This window comes from Prionailurus viverrinus, chromosome D1 (genome assembly GCF_022837055.1).
Source record: "Prionailurus viverrinus isolate Anna chromosome D1, UM_Priviv_1.0, whole genome shotgun sequence".
Taxonomy (NCBI): Eukaryota; Metazoa; Chordata; class Mammalia; order Carnivora; family Felidae; genus Prionailurus; species Prionailurus viverrinus.
The window spans coordinates 73,844,240-73,862,024 of NC_062570.1; the positions used below are offsets into that span (position 1 = coordinate 73,844,240).

The 17,785-nt window shown below is 52.3% G+C and overlaps 2 protein-coding genes across 8 annotated transcripts in view; one reads left to right on the forward strand and one right to left on the reverse strand.

The window, feature by feature from the left end:
- USH1C (USH1 protein network component harmonin) overlaps window positions 1–1,314 on the reverse strand; it is a 47,235-nt gene extending 45,921 nt beyond the window's left edge. Inside the window, exon 1 of the mRNA XM_047878397.1 lies at window positions 1,211–1,314. Within this exon, the coding sequence (XP_047734353.1) occupies window positions 1,211–1,246 (36 nt within the window). The 5' untranslated portion in view covers window positions 1,247–1,314. The remainder of the gene's footprint in view (window positions 1–1,210) is intronic.
- Window positions 1,315–3,975: 2,661 nt separating this feature from the next.
- OTOG (otogelin) overlaps window positions 3,976–17,785 on the forward strand; it is a 91,390-nt gene continuing 77,580 nt past the window's right edge. For 3 of the 7 annotated variants that reach the window (XM_047824173.1, XM_047824174.1, XM_047824178.1), the window contains exons 1-14: window positions 3,976–4,206; window positions 4,637–4,706; window positions 4,875–4,935; window positions 8,536–8,611; window positions 9,545–9,637; window positions 9,822–9,976; window positions 12,275–12,393; window positions 13,739–13,944; window positions 14,777–14,907; window positions 15,175–15,281; window positions 15,714–15,823; window positions 16,190–16,318; window positions 17,200–17,308; window positions 17,609–17,655. In XM_047824173.1, coding sequence (XP_047680129.1) covers window positions 4,095–4,206; window positions 4,637–4,706; window positions 4,875–4,935; window positions 8,536–8,611; window positions 9,545–9,637; window positions 9,822–9,976; window positions 12,275–12,393; window positions 13,739–13,944; window positions 14,777–14,907; window positions 15,175–15,281; window positions 15,714–15,823; window positions 16,190–16,318; window positions 17,200–17,308; window positions 17,609–17,655 — 1,525 coding nt within the window. In that variant the 5' untranslated portion in view covers window positions 3,976–4,094. Of the gene's footprint in view, window positions 4,207–4,636; window positions 4,707–4,874; window positions 4,936–8,535; window positions 8,612–9,544; window positions 9,638–9,821; window positions 9,977–11,105; window positions 11,195–12,274; window positions 12,394–13,738; window positions 13,945–14,776; window positions 14,908–15,174; window positions 15,282–15,713; window positions 15,824–16,189; window positions 16,319–17,199; window positions 17,309–17,608; window positions 17,656–17,785 lie in introns of those variants that run through there. The other 4 variants (XM_047824175.1, XM_047824176.1, XM_047824177.1 and 1 more) reach the window with 4 other exon arrangements.

A 17,785-nucleotide genomic window follows, 5' to 3' on the forward strand; every position in this document is an offset into this window, starting at 1 on the left:
CAACACTCAGCACCCAGTCGTGGGTAATTATTAACGTAGGGTCTGCCTCCCGCTTGTGCAGCCAGCAATGTGAGGGCACAGATGAGGTCTGGCACTGAGTGGGTACTCCAAATACATTTATTAACTGAATGACTCCCCCTGGCCCTTAGCTCTTGTGGCCTCTACATTGGCTGGCTCCTCTGGCTCCCTGGGCCTCTCTGTGAGGAGAGAGGGGTTAAGCACCCTGACTTTGCCTACCTGAGCTCTCCTCCCTCAGGCCTGGGAAGAGGTTTGGCTTGGTCTAAAGACACTGCCCCATCGGGCTCTGTGATGGCCTCAGGGCACAGAGTCACCTGTCCCTCAGGCAAAGCCTGTGGGTGGCTCCAGATACCCCTGGCTTCACCCTTGGGCTCTGAAGCATCCTGAGTCTTGGTGGGGAGGTCTGCTGGGTTACCTCCAATGGTCCTCTCTGGTCTCAGGACCTCAGCAACTCCCACACAGCTCTGGAAACAGTTCTGGAAATGCCCTGGGCGAAATCCAGCCCCTTTCTGTGAGGGCCTGAGAATCCTGAATCATCCTTGATGTCCCTTACTGGGACACACCAGGGGAGATATAGCTCCGTCTGAAGAGTCTGGCTGACTCTCCGTACCTCCTCCCTTCCTCTCACTGCCCCCTTGTCAGTGCCAGGGGCTTGCTTCTCAGGCCCTAAGATATGCCCTGAAGTGGGGAAAGGCACCCTGAAGTGGGGAAAGGCTCCCTAAAGTGCTTCTAACTCATGTTTTGAGGTCAAAGGACAGAGAGAGATGACCAGTTTTCCTTCCCACCAATTCTCACCTCTCAGACACTGTCCCATACCCTCTCCATATGCTCCAACAGCCCTGAGCTTGGGGCACTAGGAGCTGGGGGACTGACTATGGGGCATGTCAGAGAAGCATCCTGTCCTCAGGCCAAGGCTGGAAGGAATTCCAACCCCAGAGAAGTTCCCACCCTTGGAGAGCAGAAGGAGAAAGGGCACTTTCTGGAGATCGGTTTATGGGTTCCCACACCTGGAGTCCTAGTGTCCCCTCCCTTATTTCACTGGGGATCCCAGCTGGAAATCAAACGACTGCATCCACAGCTCTAAGTCCGGGCTGGAAAAGGGAGGGGTGGCACTCGGTCTGACAATCCCCCACTCACCCTGTCCAGGACTCCGGAGTCCTGGACGCTTTAGGGGCCCCTAAAAAGCTCTGACCTTGTGCCGGAACTCTCGAGCCACCTTCCGGTCCATGGCTGGTCCAGATCGCAGCTTCGCCACACAAGTCGCTACTTCGGATGCCTGGCGGCCCCAAGCCGGCAGGAGCCGCAACGAGATCCGGCAGCCCTGGGAGCGGTGGGGCCGTGGCCTGGGCGCGGAGGGGCGGGGCCTGGGCGGGGCCGCGGGGCCGCTGGGCCGTCCAGAACACCTGTCCGGAAGCTCGTCGCCTCCCACCGACGCCCTCCGGAGCAAATGTCCCCGACTGTGTGTACGTTGTGGTGACGGAGGTGATTGAACTCGATGCTGGCCCTCCCCTTGGAGGGTTCGATGAAATCTACACGGGTGTAGGGAGTTTAAATAGACCGTGATAGTTAGTGAGTCTTCAACGAATGTGCGTTGTTTTGTTGTTTATTATCTGGAGTTAGGCAGAACTGGAGTTAGACAGAATCTCAACCCTGTCACTCACTGCCAGTGAGACCTTGTGCTCCCCCAAACACAAGCAATTGAGGGAGAGGATCTCAGGAGGCCTGGGGAGGCTTGAGACTTTTTTGGGGGGGTCAGACTACTTTTTTGTGGAGGTCCTGAGACTCACATCAGTGGGTAGGGATAATCAATGGATGCGCAAATAGAGGCACATTCGTGCACTCCTGAGGCTTTCACCCACTGCCAGGCATCTCACCTCCAGAGTAATTCTATAAGGCCTCCTCCATGGGCTTATTCCCATTAGGAAGAAATCTTTTATCTGTGAATCCCTTCAGTCTGGGTCTTATGAGGCTCACAGAGGCCTGAACCGGTGGGTGGCAGTGCCCCTCCCGAACCAACTTTCCATCCCACATCCCTAGCTCAACCTCACTCCAAACACACACACACACACACACACACACACACACACACACACACACACTCACTGAGGCATGGACGGGCCTGGCAGTGACATCCTGATTTGATTTACTGCTGACCTTTACCCAGGGCCCAGACCCCATCTGATTCATTTGATTTATTCAGCCAAAGTTCGCTCAACTCCTAGGTCTAGGGCTGGGGTGCAAAGACAATGATGAACCAAGCCTGGGACAAACTGAGAGGAAAGAGTGGATTAGGAAAGAGGTGATAAAAATAGGTGTGAATGAGAGCGAGTGGGACCTTTAATCTTGGAGCTTGTTTCTGGATTTAACCCATGGTGGGAGCCTGGTCTGTGTGCACCATGTCAGGGAGCAGGGAACAGGGAGATGGACAGCAACCCAAAATACTGAACCACTTATAATCATAACTTGAGGGACACCTAAAGACCCCCCTCCTTTTCATCTTATCCCCAATGGCTGAAGCTTTGCCAACAGCCTTGTTTTTATTTGAGCTAAATTATTGCCTACTTTAGGATATAAATCCTTCCTGGAGAAGAAGCTTGAAATATTATCCATGTTCTCACCTTAGTATTAACTAGTTAAGGCAGAGATAAAAGGTGAAGACTTGTGGGATTTTCAAAGGTCCAGGAAAGACACATAAAATACATTCTCCTCTAACTTACTTTGTTGATTTTCTACATCTGTTAACTAAGTCATATGGCTGTTATTTCATAGAATCCAGGCAAAGTGGCAAATGTCCTTATAAGGGGAATGCAGTCCACTGGCCACCTCAGTCGTTTTCCATGACCACCACTCCCACAGACTCTCTCCTTCTTTAAATGCTTTATCTTTTGGTTTTGAGGACAGCACTAAGTCCTGTCTCTCCTCTCCTGTGAATGTTCCTTTTCAAGTTTTGTCTTCACCCATTCCCTAACCAGGGTTCCTTAAGGCTCCATCTTTGATTCCCTCCTCTTCTCATCTATGCCTACAGCTCCAAATACTCTCTGTGGGGATGTGTGCTTTATTTCCCACTATATTCCCAGAACAAGGTGGGGTAAGAAATAGATGCTCAACAAATTTGTTCAATGGATGAATAAATGAATGCATCCCAAGTTTATATACTGAGTCCACCACCACCATTATCATCATAATTTCTGCAAGACTTGCATCTGGTTTGTGTTCCAACACTTAGTTAGCCAAGGGAGTGATACACAGGTTCCCAAGGCTGCCAAGTCCACATTTCCAACGTTAAACAATTCCTTTTAGAGGGAGTATATCTTGTTCAAAATTAAAGTGTTTTTATTTGTTTGTTTTTGTATGTTGTTGTTAAAAAAAGTCTGGCCTTGATGGGATCAATAATATGGGAGTGTGAGGCACTTCTGTCATTCAATCAACATTTTCTGAGCTGGGGCCTGAACTAGTGCTGGACATACAGAGGACTAAGTCATGATTCATTCCCTAGAGGTGCTCAGAACAGGTAGAGTAGGGACTTGGGGAGCCAGGAAGTTGTAATGGGGAGTGGTGGGAGCATAGGCTAGGATTCTGCAGGTTTGATTCTGATACTGACAACGGACCACCGAGCGGCATGTCCCAGGGCTTCTGTAAAAGGAGAGTGGAAGACCAGACTCACACAAGCATCTTGGGTGTCTGGTGGAAGGGCTTTCCAAAACCCAGGTTTCTGAGTTGGGGATCTTTGAAGGGTAAGGGATGTTGGGGGCTGCACTTGCTATCTCCTTGCCCCACCGGGGGACTTAAGGCTTAGTGATCTGAATCCAGCCTCCCCTGGGGAGGGGCAGCCACAGGTCAGGTGGGGCAAAGGCTGGGCTGAGATCTGGCGCCTAAATTATGGTAATGAGCGGGGCAGTCCTGTCACTCTAGCTCCGGGAGGAGCCCAGCGCCTGGGAGGAGGGGCCAGGGGAACCTTCAGACCAGAGAGTGAGAGGGACTGCGGTCGCCGAGTGGAGATGTGACCCTGCGTTCGCCGGGACAGACACTCGAGCTCCGGATCCTGCGTTCAGGCTTCCCAGTCCCCTTGCGCCCCTATGGGGGCCCCGGCCCCGCGCGCCCCCGCGCCCGCGCTCTGCCTGCTACTCGCCTGCGTCTCGCTGCCCTGGGGTGAGCCGACGGGCCCGTCCCTGAGGGTGCAGGCTCTCGGTGAGAAAGGGTGTGGGCTAGGGGAGGCCAAGGGCCGGGGGGAACCTTTAGGAAAACCGGCCTGGGCAGGTTTCAGAGAGGGAGGAAAAAGAGGTTTGAAGGGAGGGCAGGGCCACGGCCAAGGAGAGGGTCGGAGGGGGCGCGGAAGGAAAAAGAGGCCGGCGACAGCCAGGGGAATGGGTCCCAAGTTAGGTAGGATGGAAGAGACCCCAGGTGGGGAGCTAGAGAGAACTGGGGCACAGAGAGTAGGAGGAAAGAGGGAGGAGACCCTTGTAAGAGAGGTCGCCAGAGAGAAGGAGAAAGGATTGAAGTCTGTAGGGAGAGAGAATGGGGAGATGCAGAAGAGGCTTCCTAGCAGGTGAGAGGATAGGTGGTGAGAGACCCAACAAAGAGAGGCCTGGCTTGAGTGGAAAGCAATCCCCCTTCCCAGCCGCAGCCCCTACAGCACCCACAGCCCAGGGCAATCCAGTGCTGCAGCCCGAGCCTGACCGGGATCCCAGGTGAGTAAGGGCAAGCCTGCGGCTGTTGCATCCGCGGCTCCCATCTTTGTTTCTAGTATGGATGACCCCAGGGTTTTAGCACAGAGGGTAGGGGGGAGGCTTGGAGGTGGTGGGGATGTATGGCCCATTACCATCCCCTCGCCCATGTTAGACTTGCTTCTCATCTAGCCACAGCTCTCAGGAGGTGACCCTTGCCATAGAGGATGCTACCACAGTGATAGGAGGCCAGGTAAGAGGAGGCCTGGGGAAGGGCTCTTCACTGGGCAGGGGCTTATTTCTCTCTGGGACTGGGGCTGGCAGGGAGCTCTGTAGGCTGCAGGAAGGTTGTCTCTGCAGTTATTTGGAAGGAAACAAACAGTGTTCCTAGTATACGTCTGAAGTGTGCAAATTTACGAGACGGCTCTATTCCCACTTTCCTAATCTCTTGGGACCCTGTAGTCAGCTCAGTTTGGTTTTGGTCTTGTTTTGTTTTGTTTGCGGAGGAGGGCACTAAGATGCAATCAGGACATAGCTGAACTCTCCCCCGTCCTGGGGTGACAGCAAGAAGGTGAAAGTTTAGGTGAGTTGAGTTCTCTCCTCCCTGCCTGGTCTGGGAAAGTACAAAGCCCTGTAAGAGGCCCCACTCCATATCTTGAGCCATGCTCCAGCAAGGATACCTAGAGAGGAGAGACGAAAATTGGGCCACTTGGTGGGGTTTGTGAGGAAGGGTTGGTTGGGAAAGGGAGCCCCAAACTATTATCCTCTGAGTCTGCACCATAATCTGTTGCCCACCCTCCTGGGGTCCTCCATGCTTTCAGGAGAGGTGGTAGTTTGTTTTCCCCCTTTGCCAATTTTTTTTGGTCTCTGGATCAGGTGACTCAGGTTCTCTTTTCTTTTTTTTTTAATTTTTTTGTTTTTTTCAACGTTTTATTTATTTTGGGGACAGAGAGAGACAGAGCATGAACGGGGGAGGGGCAGAGAGAGAGGGAGACACAGAATCGGAAACAGGCTCCAGGCTCTGAGCCATCAGCCCAGAGCCTGACACGGGGCTCGAACTCACGGACCGCGAGATCGTGACCTGGCTGAAGTCGGACGCTTAACCGACTGCGCCACCCAGGCGCCCTCAGGTTCTCTTTTCAATCCTGTCCTGCATGTGTCTTTTCTCCAACTACAGACATGTTACAAATCCAGCCCACCCATAGCCAGGTCCCACAGAGGATCTTGAACCTCAGCTCATGCACCTTGGCCTTCGGGATCAGCTCTTTGTGGCTCCTTGGCCAGCAGGTTGGGGAGTATTGTTTATAATAGAAAACAATGTGCCCCAAATACCTGTCTTTTGGAAATAGGAATGAATGAAGACCCCCAAGGCAGGAGGATGGCATGCTTATTCTGTAAGGTGTGGATTATCTAGGCTTTTTATTTCTGTCTGCCCACTTTTCCAGGCCCCAAGTTTTAGAATCACGGCCAGATGCAGTTTGAATTGAAAGACAATGTTGTTACTCTTTTTATATAAGATGAAATCAAGGATGACCTGCCGGGGCCCCCAAAAGCAGGTGAAACAGGGTCTCCTGGTGGAGCCAGCCTGTTTCCCCACAACATCAATGCCCCCCAGAACTCCAGGAATCCCTGTGTTTTAGTGGGGAAAATTATCCTTACCCAAGTACCTCATTCCGCTGGCCAGCTTCCTTCCTTAACAGATTCCAGGGTAAGCCTCCCTCCGTTTTCCTCTGGGAAGCTTCTGGATCAGCCAAGTCCAGTAGGTTTCTCACATTATTCCTTAGAGCAAATAAGGGGTTGGAATGACCTTCCTTTAAAGCTACTCAGTGGGAGTGGGAGAATGAGGTCATTAGCTAGAAAGTGAACCTGGGGATCCTTCGAGGGCTTTTGCCTGGAATAACCTCATCGGTAAGGGTGGAGGTCCCAGACTAGCAGTCAGCCAACCTTTACTTCAGTACTGCCACATTCCTGTAGAACTCAGCCATTCTCCAGAGAATTGAGGGTATAGACCAGGATGGGGAAAAAAACTCACATTGTTATTCACAGGATCCTCAATTTAACTGAAATTTAGCATCCCCTTTAATTATTACTATAGGCTACAAACCACAATGCAGCAATAGCAGTGTCTGTGACTGTCACCAGTAGAAATCACATATATTTTCATATCACCTTACAGTTGTTGATATTTCCAGGTCTCATGTGAACTCACTACTTCCAAACTCTGGCAATGTTAAGACCTGCTGCTATCTTGCTATTTAATGTATTAATAAACAAGCACAAATATTATTAATCATTTTTATAAAATATTTTTGTAACTGTATTGCAGTATAATCGGTATGTTTGTAATCTTCTGTTTTATTTTATGCATTTATAGACATTATTCTCAGAATGGGTTGATAGGCTTCACTAGGTTGTCAAAAGGGTCCTTGGCATCAAAATGATTAAGAACTTCTGATCTATACTGAAGACGAATCATTTGGGCAAGATTTAAAATGTTTTCCAGAAAATGGCCTTGCACTGCAAGCACTGGCTATCTTACCTTCATTAACACTGATCTCAGGAGCCACATCTGAGGAGGGGGCTAGGAGTGGAAAGACACAAAGACCAGGCTTCATTAAGAGCTCTTCAGGGCCTATGGGATGCTGATGGTGATCGTTTTTCCCATGGTCTCCGAGGCCCTGTGAGATTGATTACGACCACGGTGGGAAGCCTGACTCCTGGGGCTCTGGCTGGGTCTGGAGGGTAAGGAGAGCCAGGGAGGACCTGGGAACCAGGGTCCAATGTGGGCCAAGAACACTGAAATCTGGCCAGGGAGGGGCTGGTAATCTTCCAGGGGTCAGCAAGATGGTGAAAAGGGAGGGAGGGAGTGCCCAGGGATGAGGTAGAGAGACTGGGCCTGCCAAGGAGGAGCAAAGAACTGAGCTTGGGCTCCAGGGACCAAGGGTTCTGTCTGAGTCCTTGGCCGGAGGCTGGGGATTCTGTTTGAGGATGCAGAGATGACAACGAGGGAGGAAGACATGTGAGAAATACCCACAGTGTGGTTGGTGCCTGGTTGGCCCCGGGAACAAGAACATGAGATCTGGGAAGCTCTACAAATGGGGAAGCCAGGGCTCTGAGAGGTGAGGAGCCTGCTGCACCCAGGACCCCAGACCCAGGTGACATGAGACACCTCACACTAGGGTCCAGGAAGTCAGGTGTCCAAGTCAGCTAGCCGTGTGGTGACTGAATACATCTGATGTTTGGGACAGTTCGAATTTTAGATGGTTTATATCTTGAGAGACCACGTGTTGGGATTTCTGGTCTGGAAGATAGGATTTCTCGGCTCTCTTTGCTTGTGGCCTCCCCAGATTTACGGTATCAGGGAAAATCCTTGCTTGGAGCTGAGTTCTGAGGGTGGTGGGTGGTGACCTATGTGGAAGGTTGGAGTGGAGGACGGGGTGAGATGTTCCCCTGACCTGGGGAGAGGGGCTGCCTTTGTTTCCTCGGTCTGCCTCATGTGGTTTCTGTGGTGAGTATTTGTTCTCCAGACAAGGGGGTTTTGTGTTGGGCTGGGAGGGAGAGAAGAAAGGAGTGGAGGCTGGGGGATATTGGAGCATGGAGCGGAGGAACTGTGTTCGGGCCACCGAGATGCCACCTTGGAGGGTAAAAACCAGCCTTCACTCCTCTAGGGCAGGCCTGAGAGTTCTGTGTTCCAGACCTCTCAGAAGTGGGCCTACAGAGGTGGACTGGTTGGGGGCACTGAGGGACAGGGCGCCTCCTCCTCCAGGTGATGGACAGGAAGGGGCATGACCCCTAGGAGGTCCCTCCCTGACATCAACCCTTGACCGAGTTCTCTTCCTTCTGTTTTGAAAAGGGGGCTGAAGTCCTGGACTCCTTGGCCATGTCCTCTTGGGAAAGACGGCTCCATCGGGCCAAATGTGCACCATCTTGTAAGTGGCCCTCTCCCTGCAGCCCATGGGAAGGCCCTGGCCCGCAAGGAAACCTGTGAGGGCAGGGCAGGCTTTCTTCAGGCCTCTTGTGACCTTTTTTCCCCAGAAAGGGGTGTCTTTCCACCTTTTCCAGCCCCGGTCTCCAACTCCATTTTGCTTTCTCCTTCCTGGCTGAGGAGAGCTTCCTCTGCAGTGTCCTGTTCTTACGACCATGGCCCTGTGGCTTTTCTCTCTCACACTATCTGATGCTAGTGAGATTGTGTTTCCTTGTTTAGTGGTTATTTACCCCTCCCACTTCACCCTGTTTCTGCGGCCTCTCCCCTCACCCTGCCCTGTGTCTGTGGCCTCTACCTTTACCCTGCCCTGTGTCTGTGGCCCTTTGTCTTGCATCATGGCTCCTTCCTTCACCACACTCTGCTCTACTTTGTTTTCTTTTCCTCTGTGGCCTTTCTGTCTACTGTATTCCAAATGTGAGGCATCTCCCCCTTCCCTGGTTCATGCTTAGGCCTCTTCCCCTAGGCATAAGGAAAGGGAGGAAAATGGTACTTCAAGTACCATCTCTGGGCACTCCACATACTCCATACTCTCAGTCTGCCTGCCTTGTCTGGTAGCCAGGAACTTTTAGCACAGGGAGCTGAAGGCCAGGTGGAGCCAGTCTGGGGGCCACCTGATGCATGCTGAGGACAGGTACTCTGAGACCCCACACCCCCTGTCTGTCAGGGAGGGAGACAGCCAGCCAGATTTGAGGCATCCTACTTGTGCCCCCATCAGAGCTAGCTACTAAGGAATGTTGGGGCTACCTGTGGTGGGATCTGAGTTCTGGGCAGCTCTGGGAGTGCTGGGTCTGGTGCCCTGGCACGAGGGAGGTGCTGTATCACTGGGTTTTGCCAATCTCGGGTCAATGGGGAGGTGCCTTCTGTGTCTCCCATGCAGACTTGTTCTCCTGCTTCAACGGGGGCGAGTGTGTGTACCCAGCCTTCTGTGACTGCAGACGCTTCAATGCCACTGGGCCACGCTGCCAGATGGGTGGGTCTGGGCTCCATCCCACCCCTGGGATTGGCCCCGGGTACAGGGAGAGCTTGAGGGCCTGAGGCTTGGGGGTCCTGGGCTGGGGTGTGTGTGGGGGTTCTCTGCCAGCTCTGGAACCCACCGGCCTGTAGCTTGGTGCCCACTGCAACTGTACGGACAGGTTCTCTCTTCTCTGGCACAGTGTACAATGCCGGCCCTGAGCGGGACAGCATCTGCCGGGCATGGGGACAGCACCATGTGGAGACATTTGATGGCCTGTACTACTACCTCTCTGGGAAGGGCAGCTATACCCTGGCGGGGCGCCATGAACCCGAGGGGCAGACTTTCTCAGTCCAGGTGAGGCCTTCCCTACCCTGCCCATCTAGAAGTTTCCACTAGGCTCTGGAGGTTGTACTGGCCTGGGCTCTCCGTGTGAGAGTTAGAGAGTCTACACCTGGAAGGAGCTGCAGGCCCCACGGTCCTCTCTCACCCACCCACTCCTGGATGCCCCTGGCCAGTGACTGATTCAGTCACTCACTCATTAGGTATTAAGTGCGTACTTGTACGCTTCCTGGCACAAGGCTTGGTGGTGGCCTCGTGGACGACAACACAGATGTGGTCTCTGTCCTCACAGAACTTACAGTAGACCTCAGATCAAATGAATCATTTCAAGTACAACTGAGTGCTTCAGAGGAGAAACGCCAAATGTTAGAAGAGCACGTGATGGAAACCTACCTTCTTCGTTAGGAAGGATGATGATCAGGGAAGACTTCCTGGAGGAAGTGACATTTAAGTGGAGAACTGATGAATGAATTGGAGTTAGCCAAGTGAAGGGTCCCAGGGGTAAAAGATGGATGTGAGAACGTTCTAGGTAAAGGGAACTTGTGTGCTAAAGATCTGAGATAAGAAAGAACACTGTGCCTCAGAGGGAATGGCAGGTCCTGGATGACTCAGTTCATAGTTACCGCCTCTAAGAAGCCCTTCTGGATGCGCTGACCTAAGCTGGCTCAGGGGCTCTTCTGAGAGCCTGTGTAATCCCTGTGTAATCAAAGTTCTGCATTCATTGTTACATTGTCAGTACATTTTTCTCACAAAGGTCTGTTTCCAGGTTGGTCTTCTTTACCAGATATAAGCTTTCTAGGCAGGGACCATGTCTTCTCATTCGGTGTTCCTTGTTCCCAGATTAGTGCTCAGTCAGAGTTTGTCTAGTATGTGAACACATGTCTGAGACTCACTGTCAGGCAGGCCTGATTTACATGCTTGCTCCTTGTGTTGAGTGGGGCATCAGCTTCAGGCACTGGTCAGTACCTCCATCTGGAGAAAAGTCTACTTGGGGAGCCAGCTCTGCTGAGGGGCATCTCGGTCAGTACTGAGTTAGGGCCAACGGGCTGGGAGTTTGGGGAAATCCTAGTGCTCAGTGTCACCCCTCTGCTAGCTGGGTGTGTCCTTCTCTCTCAGGCATAGACCTGCCCAGGGCCTGCCCCAAGGACCATGCCCTGGATGGGCTGAGCAATTCTGCCCTCTCTGCTTTGGTATCACACATCAGGATCTTTCATGACTGTCATTTCATGATGGGTATGTGTCAATTACTTAGACTAACGGGATGCCACACATTTGCGGATTATGAAATCAACTTAATAAGTCCCAACTGGAAGAAAGAAAGGAAGGAAGGAAGGAAGGAAGGAAGGAAGGAAGGAAGAAAGAAAGAAAGGAAAGAAAATATTATAAGGATGCATTGCACATGAATAGGAGTAAACACTATTTTGTAAAACTTTTGTTTTATTTATATATGTATACATTTCTATTTCCTACCGTGGGTCATGGTCCAAAAGTTTGAAAAATTTAATTAGACTGTGAGGTGGTTTTCACAGGCCCCACTTCTAGATGAAATGACTCCAGCCTGCTTAAACACATTTAACAGTAATCTAGTGGAAGGTTTACTCCTGGGAAGAGTTTCCACACTGGGAAGAAACATTTTCAGACTTTTCCCTAAGCCCTGGGGACCTCAGTTCTCCTCCCTCTCTTGGGTCCTATGGCTTTGGGGGGTGGGTCCTGTCTGAGGAGGGGACAGAGGAGATGCGTATGTGACAGGCAGCACAGGGGTGACGTGTGCCTATGTGTGCCGTGAAGGACAAGACTGTGCCTGCCAGGGTCCTGGTAGGAGTGTGTTTATAGTGTATGTATTGAGAGTACCCTGTGAATATGTGAGGGGTGTGTGTGTGTGTGTGTGTGTGTGTGTGTGAGACTGTGTGAGCATATACTTTACTTTGGCTTTCAATCTGATGGGATAACCTGGATTGCAAAAAACAAAAAATCCAGAAATAGGGAGCCAGCACAGTGTACTGGAAAGAGCCCTGAAATTTCACCTTCAGTCCTGAGTTGGAATTCTGGCTGTGTGTGTGTGACCTTCATCACTTCACCTCTCTGAGTATTAGTTGCTGCCTCTGGGAGATGCAGATAATCATAGCTCTGACCTCCTGGTCAAGTGGCGTTGCGGGGACTGGAGACATCACAGAGGAAAGGTGCTTGGCACACTGGGGGCAGGGTATCGGCGTTAGCGGAAGCTCCACAGGGTGCCACTGGGCTCAGAACTGAAGCTCAGGGCCAGGTCTGTAGCGGGAGCCCTTCACACTGGCCTCTGAACCCCCCAATCAGGTGCACAACGACCCGCAGTGCGGCTCCTCCCCCTACACCTGCTCCAGGTCTGTCAGCCTCTTCTTTGCGGGTGAGCAGGAGATCCGTCTGGCCAAGGAGGTCACCCATGGAGGCGTGAGGTAACTATAACACCTTCTGCCCTGAGCTCTCCTGCTCCCTGACACTAGTGGTGGGGGATGGTGGGTACCTTTCTTCTCCAGCCTAAAGAAAATTGTTTTCTAGGGACAAACAGCAGTTTACACCATCAGAGCAGGAACATACTGGCAGGCCAGCTGGGTTTCTAGTCGGCTGGGTTTGTGGAAAGATGAGTCCCTTAAGATTTTCGGAGACTCAGGGCCCTGTGGGTTTCCCAGACAGTGGGTATTCAAATCAGAATTTTCCAGATAAAGTTGAGGGTATAACACTACAAGCATGCTCAATTCTTTTCTTTCACATTTTTAAGGGAATCTTTGTGAATGGATCATATGTAGTTCAAGCCTCCTTGAATAGATATTAAGCACACTGTCACCCTTCTCTGATGATATAGGGTCATTTCAATGTTATTTATCTTGCTGGGACATCAGGGATGCCTGGGACCAGAGGAATAAGGACTCTTTGCCCCCACACCAGATGGTCCAGACCATGGTTCTTTCTGAAATCTTTCTTGTCTCTTGTCTTCACTGTCCTTTCCTTCCTTTGCTATCTGCTGTCACTTCATGTTGCTGCTGGGTTGGGGGAAGGGGTCTTCCTGCAATGACCCTTCTCCCATTGTCATTTCCTGCTTCAAATCTGGAAACTGGGTAACCAAGGTTTCTGGCGCTGAATGTAAACCTGAAAGCCCAGGTGTCTCTTCTGTGAAGAAAAGATTGGTATATGGATCTTTGGGTACCAGTTTTGGCTGGTTAGACCCTTCTTTAATTTTCTTTTCCTGATTTTCTGGTGGATTGAAAGTTGCCAAATTCCAGACTGGCTGGGAGACCCCGTCCCAGTAAAACTGGGAATGTGGTTGGGACTGCAATGGCTCTCCATCTTTTCTTCCACTCTTAGTTTTCCATATCCCTCAGCCTCTTTCTCTTCTTATGCCTTTCTTGCTCCCCACCAAAAAAAAAAAAAAAGCCCCAAACAAACACACAAAACAAGTAAATGTCCGCTTATACCATTTCTCCCGTCCAGGAGAAAGGATCTAGCAACTTCAGACACTCTAAGATTTATCCCTGCCAGGGAAATTGCAAATTTAAAAAGCAAGTTTTAAACACCAAAAACAAAAGAATCTCTCCCTAATGGTGGGCCTCAGATGCCCAGGAAGTCAAGGGGGGGGGGGGGGAAGTGGGGGCCTCAGATTCACATGGTACCAGTTGCGTGTGGACGAGGCAGGCGCTGGGTACATGATGGTTCCTGCAGGTGGGGCTGGCGGGTCCTTTGGTGACGGGACTGGGTGAGTGGGGGTGATGTGAACACCCAGAAGCTCTGGGCTGTGCCCTGCAGAGTCCAACTGCCACATGTGATGGGGAGCGTGAGTCTGCAGAGGCTTGCTGGCTACGTCCTTGTGCGGCATCAGTCAGCCTTCACGCTGGCCTGGGATGGTGCCTCAGCCGTCTACATCAAGATGAGCCCAGAGTTCCTGGGCTGGACTCATGGGCTGTGTGGGAACAACAATGCCGACCCTCAGGATGACCTGGTGACCAGCTATGGTGAGGTGCAGGGCAAGTGGCCTTCGAGGGGTTTGGATGGAAGTAGGGAGGAGGTTGGGTGGAGGTCAGGCTGGGAAGGGTGGGAGAGGTCTTGGGGCAGTACCCATGGTACTAAAGACCCAGTGGGGGGTCAGGGCCCCTTCCTACCAAGTGTGTGGCCACTCAACCTCCGTTTCCTTGTGGGTAAAAGAGTCATAAAGACCACTCCTACTAGGTTGTGTAAGGATCTAAAGGGCACTTTGCTAGGTAGGATATTAAGCACGCACTGTGAGTGTAGGGTGGGGGCAGGAGCAGAAGGCCAGAGAGAGCCTGGAAGAGAAAGGGCCCCGTGGGAGCTGAAGATACCTATAGAGGAGTGGTAAGAAGTAAAAGTGAAGCATGCAGGGCCAAATCATGGTGACTCTGGCCTTCCCAAGAAGGGAAGTGACACCTTTGAGCACCCACAACATACTGAACACTTAACACGCATCATCTCATACAGTCCTGGCAATAATACCATGGTGGGGGATTATTTGCCCATTTCGCATAGGGCAAAACTGAGGCTTGGAGAGAGCTTGTCCAGGCTCACATACTAGTTGCCTCCCCTGAGTTTGGAGAGTAGGGAGCTACTACAGGTTCTTGAGTATTCTTGACTATCACCACCAGCTTTTTCAGGAGAGTGGCTCTGTTGGGAAATGCAAACTGGGATGGCAGCCAAGAGGTTGGGTTCTTCAACTCCTTGTCCGCTTTTGGTATCTCTTCTGCTCCACCTGCCCTCCTTCAGAGCCCTGTGCGGCCCCTCCCCTCCTCCCCTGTCACACCCACCTGTGATCATGCTAGTTCTCCCTTCCAGGGAAGCTGACCGATGATGTGGCTGAGTTTGTGCACAGCTGGCAGGAACAAGCCCCCAACCAGCCTCCAAGGCCTACAACTGCCTCCCTGCCTCGCCCACCGTGTCTGCAGCAGAGCCCGGGAACCATGCAGGTCTGGACCCTGGGGAGAATGCCTACTCCCCACCCTCCCCTTACCCCTCATCCTAGTGTCTGGCTTAGGTGTCCTGTCTATCTCTTAGAAAGTCACTGGCTGCAGGAGCCCAGGGTTGTTTGTGCCTATGGCCCCATCCCTTTTCCCTCCATCATCCTCTTTCTCTCCCTTGGCCTCAAATTGGGGTTCTGTGTAGGGGTGGGTGAAGTCAGAGGGCTGTGAGTGGCCTTGCCAGCTCCCAGCTCTGGCCCCTGGCTCTTTCCCCAGGGTGTGTACGACCGGTGCGAGGCACTGCTGCGACCCCCCTTTGATGCCTGCCATGCCTACGTCAGCCCTCTTCCCTTCACAGCCAGCTGTACCAGTGACCTCTGCCAGTGAGTAGGCAACCAAGACTGGAGCTGGTATTGGGTTGTGGGGAGACCTGTCCCAGTACTGAGGGGCGGAGGGGGGGGGCGGGTGGTCTCAGCATGTGGGCCACTGAGCCTGATAATCCCAGGCCCCGACAGATGCACTTCCAAAACCTCAGAAATTCTTATCTGCATAGGTGGGGCAGAAGAGTTTCCCTATTCTCTGAAGCCCAGAAATGGGGACTGACACCCTCAGGGTCAAACAAGTCAATGCCAATATTGGGACTAGAATCCGGGGGTGTCCTGCCTCCATCTGTATACCTAGATACCTTCCCAGTCTCCCTTTCCTAGCTGTGGGACAAGGAGGGGTGCGTGCCCTGAGCCCTGGCAGTCTCTACAGGGTTCTGGAGGGCTGGTGAGAAATTGGGCTCCGGTGTGACCCTCGGTTTCCCTGCACAGAGCAGTGGGCGATGAAGCCACCTGGTGCCGGGCGCTGGCAGAGTATGCCCGAGCGTGTGCCCAGGCGGGGCGGCCCCTGCAGGATTGGAGGACCCAGCTCCGGCAATGTGGTAGGTGTATCCTGGTGGTGGGGGCAGGGAGAGGTTCAGACAATCTCTGCCCTGAGGCTGTGGGTGGCCTCATCAGGCCTCAGCTCAACGTCCTGTCCTGCTTAGAACCACAGTTGTCAGAGCTGGAAGCCGTGAGGCCCCATGTGGCAGATGAGAAAACAGGCTCAGAGTGGAGGGACTGGCCCAGGGCCACAGAGCGAGATGAGGGTCGTTCTCAGAGCCTCCCAGCCTCTTGCCAACTTTCTGGTTACCCAGGGGGACTAGGGGAACAGGAAAATCACAGTCCTCCCTCCCTCCCTGGAGTAGGGGGTGGGTGTGTCCTGGCAGAGCCGATGGGACTGGATGGACTGCTCCCTTCCTCCCAAGCCGTGCACTGCAAGGAGAAGGCCTTTACCTACAACGAATGCATCGCCTGCTGCCCTGCCTCCTGCCAGTCCCAGGCGTCCTGTGTGGACAGCGAGATCGCCTGTGTGGACGGCTGTTACTGCCCTGATGGTATGCCAAGGGTGGAGCGGGTGCCTGGCAGCATCTTCCTGGGCTGGCACGCATGATCCCAAAGCAGGGGCTCAGAGGATGCCTGTTTGTGGGATGAGTGAAGCAAGGAGCACACAACTAATAAGTGAATAAACGAATGACTGGCTTAAGGGGGCTGAGGATGGGGGTGGAACTGTGGCTCTTGAGAAGTTCATCAGGGTATTTAATTTCATCGGGACTGTGTATAGATGAGAACAAGTCATTCATTCATTCACTTGTTCATTTATCACCTATGTGTTTGTTTAAACATTCGTTCACATGCTGTTTTGTATGGGATATAAATGCATTGGTTTTGAGGGGGTATACATTTGCCACACATCTGTAGCGTGTAGCCCATTTGGCTAGGCAGGGGTCGTTGGGATAAAAAAAAATGTAGAGATATAGTCATTGACTTTAGGGGTCAGAATCTGGTTGCAGTGATAAGCCACGTATACCTACGACTCCAGTCTAAGGCAAAAGGTAATGAGGATCAGCTCAGGGGTTCAGACAGGAAGAGACATAGGAATTCAGTCGGGGGAGAGATTGTCAGGCTTCCTGGAGGAGATGGCACCTAAACTGGTTCTAGATGCAGTGACAGGCTTTTGGGAGGTGGAGAAGAGAAGCTAGTCAGCATGCAGGTTGCTTGAGGAGGTGGTTCTCTGAAGAGGTCTGGAGGTGAGATTATTTGCCCAGAGGAGATTCAGATCTGGCCTGAGCCAAGGATTTATGCAGGAGAAAGCTTGAAAGTGGGTTCAGTGGTGAAAACTTAGATAAAGGGATCTTTGTCATAGGCCCTGGACAGCCATGAAAGGTCTATGAACAGGAGTGGAGGTGAGTTAAGTGGGCCTTTCCTGTGACCCTAGGGTTGATCTTTGAGGATGGGGACTGCGTGGCACCAGCTGAATGTCCCTGTGAGTTCCATGGGACCCTGTACCCAACTGGCTCTGTGGTGAAAGAAGACTGCAATGCCTGGTCTGTGTCCACAGCAAGGGGTGGGGGTGGGGTGGGCAGTGGTGACTTCCAGGGTTTTCCACCAGGGCTATCCATCTGGGGTCTGGGACCCCTGGCAATATGGGGGCACTCACTCAGCATCTCTGAGTCCCAGGCGATCTCATTTAATCCAACCCCTGGAGATGGGGGAATCTCTACCACCCATTTTAGGGACGGGAAGACTGAGGGCTGGGGACAGGAGCTCTGTGGACCCTGCTATCCTCCAGCATCTATCCCAGGCCTGGAGAGGTGAGACTTGCCTCCTTAATCTCTGTGTTTCAGCACATGCACTGCGGGCAAGTGGGTGTGCAGCACATCTGTCTGCCCAGGTATGCTTGACCCCACCTTGGACTCTACCCCCTTCCTCTGGTCTCTCAGCTTTTTGGGCAGGGAGGACCTGGGGGCCAGGCCTGCAGTTCCATTGGTTCAGCTTGCCCCACTTTGTTTCTTCAGAGCTGC